The sequence below is a fragment of the Sphaeroforma arctica genome (genome assembly GCF_001186125.1).
Source record: "Sphaeroforma arctica JP610 unplaced genomic scaffold supercont1.150, whole genome shotgun sequence".
Classification (NCBI taxonomy): domain Eukaryota; class Ichthyosporea; order Ichthyophonida; genus Sphaeroforma; species Sphaeroforma arctica.
Genome location: NW_014040408.1, coordinates 108,279 through 113,928, shown reverse-complemented (window position 1 = coordinate 113,928; position 5,650 = coordinate 108,279). Strand labels below are relative to the sequence as shown.

Below are 5,650 nucleotides of genomic sequence, written 5' to 3'. Positions count from 1 at the left end.
AAATCGTTAAAGTTGAGTTATCAACAGCAATTGCTTAAATTTGATCATCTTTGAGAGAAAATTACAAATTACAACTGAAACGGTTCACATATTCGTTTGATAATATTAGCCTTACTATGAATTTTATTCCCGGCTGCGAAGCGTGACGCCATCCTGAGAGCTGTGTGTAGTGTCTGCACTAAGTTGATCCACTCGGGTGGCAGGCAGTCTTCCAATAGTATGTATGAATATTCATATATTGCGCGGGTTGATTGAGGATACTAAACTCGGAATTGTTTTTAATATCAACTGCACTACTCGTGTTAAAAAATGAATGGCTTCCTTCTGGTGTTGTATGAACATAAATATCATATTTATATACTGTATGTACGCGATATGTAGTACATGACGGCCAGCCAACAGTCTGCTCTGTGTCTGTGACTCGGTGTCACCACACGAATAATCCATCAATCGTCGAGCCCGCGCTTTCCAACATATAAATATGTAAATATATTATTATTTTTTTGTTTTTTGTTTTAAAACAAATATCGCTTCATTTGGGACTATGTTTTAGGGTTCTGGCATAGCCTCCTTTTTTCTTGTTTTTTTAAAAACAATAACAATCTGGCCCTGGGGCCTGGGCTTTATGTTCATGTAAATTTTTTTGGAAAATATATTTTACAATAAGTGAGAGACATAGCCTCCTCCCTATTTAACTATGTACAAGTTCAGTGGGTTTATTACATATTTACATTGTAAATACATATAAATATCACAGCCTCATATACTCTGTGTATATGCTCCTACGCACATATATCTGATTAGTGATATGAAAGTCAATTCTGTTTGTGAACTACGAAGGCCCAAACAGAGAGCCTCGTAGCGATGGTGAAAGTACTAGATACCCCACCACCGCAATTGTCGTCAGACTTTTTCTCTCGGTCTTTCGACAACATAGCTACACGCTTGCTAAGCATAGAAAAGCGAGATAAACACCATGATGTTCCTGAGAATTGCAAATACATCCCTGTTGATGCAGAGAAAATTATTTTGTGTGGAAGACATCAGTTTAATGAGCGCTCAATCAAAGAGGAAAATTTCTGCCGCATAGATTGGGTGTGTGAGTGTGTGTTATTTTTCTATGAAGTCGTTTGATGCGTTCTGTGGTTGTAGATATATACAATACTATCACTTCATAGCGTGATGAAAATTGAAAGAATATGTGAGTATACATTATCTAGTGTGTTCGGAAGCAATGCAAACTTGTAACTAGTATACATCGACAGCTGTGATATCGAATAATATTGAAATACAAGTTTCCTTTCAAATCATTTTCATGAATTCGTGCTCTTTTTTCGATATAGCATCATACGCAAGCAACTTTGATTACATACGGTTCTGTATTCATTTGCACACCTGTACACTCGTAGAAACAGAGGTTTGTGTGTGTACTTACACCAAAAGAATTATATATATAAACAGCATAGTTGTAATGTAGTAATATTGGGATTGAAAATTTTGTTTGTAGGAAAGCCTATGTCGATGTAAATAAATATTGTTTTGTAAACATATATATTTTTGCATGATAGGTTTTTGTGTAATCAGATATACGGACGAGTAAATATAGGAATATTCCTAGTATGATTTTGTGTTTGTTCTTTTTGAAGTGGCGTGTTTGCATGCTGAATGCCTTTCTTTGCTGTTCTCAGAAATACAAAATTATAACTATTTTTATTAATGACTTACTAGTGATCTATATACATACAACATAAAAATACAATAAATCGAATTTTTGTTGGGTTTTCGAGCAGTAACATATTTACAGAAAAAAATGTGACAGTTCATCCAAAAAGTGCTTATATATATATATAGGTGTGTGTGTGTGTGTGTGTGTGTGTGTACGTGTGTGTGTATGTATCTATGTATCTATGTATCTATGTATGTATATATATATATATATGTATATTTATATATATATATGTATGTATGTATGTATATATGGTAGGCATATGTATGTATCTATGTATCTATGTATATATGTATTATGTATGTATCTATGTACATATGTATATATATATATATATATATATATATATAGTATGTATATATATATATATATATATATATATATATATATATAGTAATGTGTGTAGTGTAGTGTGTGTGTAGTATCACATGCATTTATAGATTATGTCAAATGATAGGTGTCTCTCTCCTTGTTACTGTTTTGCCTGTGTAAGTTATATGGTGTTCAGTATGTGCGAAGGTTGCGAAGGTAGCGAAGGTCCTCACGAGGCCATAGATATCTTTCTTCCGCATTGCTTCGCTTAACATTTGATGTTAATTACTCTATGCCAAAGACCTAGTTTTACATACATCACAAACCAATTTTAAATGGTTTGAAATGAGTTCACATGATCTTTATGTGGCGATATTCGACCATCTATCTCAGGTTTTAAAAAAGCATATATCGTCTGTTCGACATAATTGGCCTCCAATTTTTCGCGTCACATTATGAAACCATAATAATTGCTGGGCACTCGATAATATTGTATATCCTCCCACTGCAGCCCGGGGTATATTTTATGCTTTGTGTTACAGGTGCCGATGTCGTATATGTACATTTAGCGGGTGGTGCCAACTACTTTAATGTTTATGTCAACGGAATGTTCTGCCGAGCTATTGGAAGTAAATACGACGAGTCTACATATTTACGTATGTCGGATGCTGCCTGTTTGTCTACGAACCTCATGATCGTCGTATTTACTAAACGATTCTGTCTCGTGCTTCCAGCAAAGGCTAGCGTGTGCAGTGTGGCTTCCAGCGTCCTCCAAAATTGTTAGTCTAATTGAGTCACCGTCCCTTTCGTACTGCTCTTTTATTTTTGAATGATTGTAACTAACCATTTGTATAAAATCATATTCGTCCAATTGACAGTTGCGCATGATTTAAGTCCGGATCAAGTATACGTCGTAACCCTGGTGAAACGAACTGAGGCATATCTACGTACCGCACTCACATATTTCAAACCTGCACGAGTCTTTGGCTTTTCTCTCTTTCCGAATACTGCCGAAGTTCTGCCATGCCCTCTGCCTACACTCCCCAATACAGGTAAATATGCACTCGGTTTGTTTTGTATTACTCAGAGTCAATAGTTTTAGCAGTGTCTCGAGCTGCATCTGTGATAGTGGTGTTTAATAAGTATATTTTATGTCCAGTGTTTTAGACGGATTAAAATACATAATGGATTACATGTACCATATGCTGCATTGGATAATTTTCTGGTCGTATTCAACATGTCGTCCTGGTTCATATCTATACGGATACACTACCATTCTATGCCATCAGACCCGTCCAACGCAAGCCCCTGTCGATACTTCGAATTCGTGGGGGATTCCGACACATGTGCGTTTGGGGTGGAGGGTCATATGACTGGATCTAATAGCATAAGCATGGACCCATCCACATGCAACATCGACAGATCATGGGCTCGCGTATTGTCACGAAAGTTCGGCGCAATATCTCACACACTTGCGTGGTCAGGTATGAGTGCGAGAACGACGACTACCTCAAACCGTATTCATTGGGATGTGAATATTTGTCGTTAACATAATGCATCCACGCGCTTCAGATATATATGCGCTTGTTTTTTTGTGATTGGAGTTTTGAAGCAAGAATTCAAGCCCGGAATGTCAATATGTTAGTACGCGCGATATGCTTACGCTGTTTTGGAGCATGATGGTCTGTATATTTTTAGGAAACATACGTTTCACGGCTGGTTTTTGTTTTACTCAACCTTTTTGTGCGATACACTGGAAGGGTTCTCCTTGTGTACTTTCAGTACTCACACATGCATATTGAGCAGTTTTACAATACAGTAAATGCTATGAGTGTTCCTCTCGCGCTATCAAATTTAATTTGGTGGTATCATCAGTTAAACAAGAGTTTGTGCCAGAAAACTTAAATATATGTCTAGCACATCAACTGTGCTGATATGTGCCATATAATTTAAGCCCATATCCAAGTGTCAAACTCTGTAGTTGTTGTAGATCTTCAGTGATGGAATCACAGCAGCACAGTTCCTAAAGCAATATTATCGGTTTTCTCCATTCTTTTATCAGGTAAAGCCATAAGCAAAAATCCCAATTTTCTCGGTAAAGCGACAATTCTCGATATGTACGACCGTCAAATCGCGAACGAGCCGGACACCCCTTCCACTCATGCGGTATGTTTGTATTTATTCTCCAGATTTTTTGGCATTTATAACTTCGGATCTCGGCCGCTCTGGTGAATACCAGACCTCATATATTCCTAACAGATAGTATTGTTTCCATGTGAAGAGTCTGGTCTAATTCTTACCAATAACACTTACAAACATGACTTTTTTCAGTTTCCGATTGAGTTCATGTGTGGTGTTTCATACAGCCTAAGAGAGAAAAAGCTGCTTTTTTCTATACGGAATTTTTCAGCCGCAGCAGGTCTGTGCTGTAGATAGGAGATTCGATATGCAATTTTGCCTACTAATCTCGATTATTTGTGTTTTCTCTAGGAATGCCCGTACATCGCAACAAATGCCTCAGCTTCTTCGGCTGAAATAAAGGCAGGTGTAATTATGGATCTAAAGAGAAACCACAACTTCTCGCCTTGCTACGGTTTTGCATTCGTGGATTGATTCCACTTCATCAGCAAAGGTTGGGGTTTCTCCGTGTGTATCCGTTGCCCAGCCCTCTCAATCGTATCATTGCGATATTGCGTATGCAGGCGGCATCGGCGGACGCGGTCTTCATATTAGGTGGTAGCAATGATTTCCTTTTATCACCTCGGCCGACAGAAATCGAATTTACGTTCGATTATATGAAACTGATCGCCGAGGTCAGGAAAAGGTATGGCGTTCAACGTGAGAACGTGTCGCCCATTGAAACTCTTCAGCAGCCTGTGGCATTTTCTTGCCAATTCTACAGTTCGTTAGAGTTTACTGACGACAAAAATGTGCTTTTATTTTCTCGCCATAACGCATACTGTACTGCCCGTCGGACATGAAGGAATTCGACATTGATGTTTCTGTTCTATCGGTCACAGGCACAAAACAGCCTACATTTGTTGTATAGTATTGGGATCTACAGCCGTCGCCGGGGTTGACGATGGTGACGAGGAATCTAAAAAGCCGCTCATCGACACGATCAGGTAAGCAATCCACATATTATCGCTGGTTTACGCACGTGCTTGGATTTCATGCAAGTGCTGTGCTTTGATCGAAATTCCGATGGTAATCTATTACCGGTTCTAACACTACCTGGGCCTGTGGTTGATCTCGTTGATTTTCTGTATTGAAGGCGACTGACTCGAGATGCCGTAGATAAGTTTTGTGAATTAGGAGACGACAAAGTCTATTTAATCGATCTAAATGACAAAGTAGATCTCGACAAGGCACGGGATTTCGCCCTCATAATGCATTGGAACGCAATGGGTCACTGGAAGGTGTGTGTATTGTATAGTATCGAACCCAAGAGTGTATTTCGATGCTTGAGTAGTTTGGGATAAATTATGTATTGACCGCTATATATACACATGATATATATATTGTTTTATTTTATTTTATTTTAATTTATATATTTTATATTATTATATTGCTATAATATTATATATATGTATGTATGTATATATATATATA

The 5,650-nt window shown here is 37.8% G+C and overlaps 1 protein-coding gene across 1 annotated transcript in view; it reads left to right on the top strand.

Annotated features, from left to right (window-relative positions):
• Window positions 1-746: 746 nt before the first annotated feature.
• The window catches only part of SARC_03086 (hypothetical protein), a gene marked incomplete at its 3' end in the record, with an annotated part of 7,419 nt that continues 2,515 nt past the window's right edge, over window positions 747-5,650 (top strand). The window contains exons 1-9 of the mRNA XM_014303139.1: window positions 747-1,095; window positions 2,550-2,694; window positions 2,917-3,090; window positions 3,328-3,522; window positions 4,101-4,204; window positions 4,529-4,579; window positions 4,741-4,862; window positions 5,059-5,163; window positions 5,313-5,457. Coding sequence (XP_014158614.1) covers window positions 865-1,095; window positions 2,550-2,694; window positions 2,917-3,090; window positions 3,328-3,522; window positions 4,101-4,204; window positions 4,529-4,579; window positions 4,741-4,862; window positions 5,059-5,163; window positions 5,313-5,457 — 1,272 coding nt within the window. The 5' untranslated portion in view covers window positions 747-864. The remainder of the gene's footprint in view (window positions 1,096-2,549; window positions 2,695-2,916; window positions 3,091-3,327; window positions 3,523-4,100; window positions 4,205-4,528; window positions 4,580-4,740; window positions 4,863-5,058; window positions 5,164-5,312; window positions 5,458-5,650) is intronic.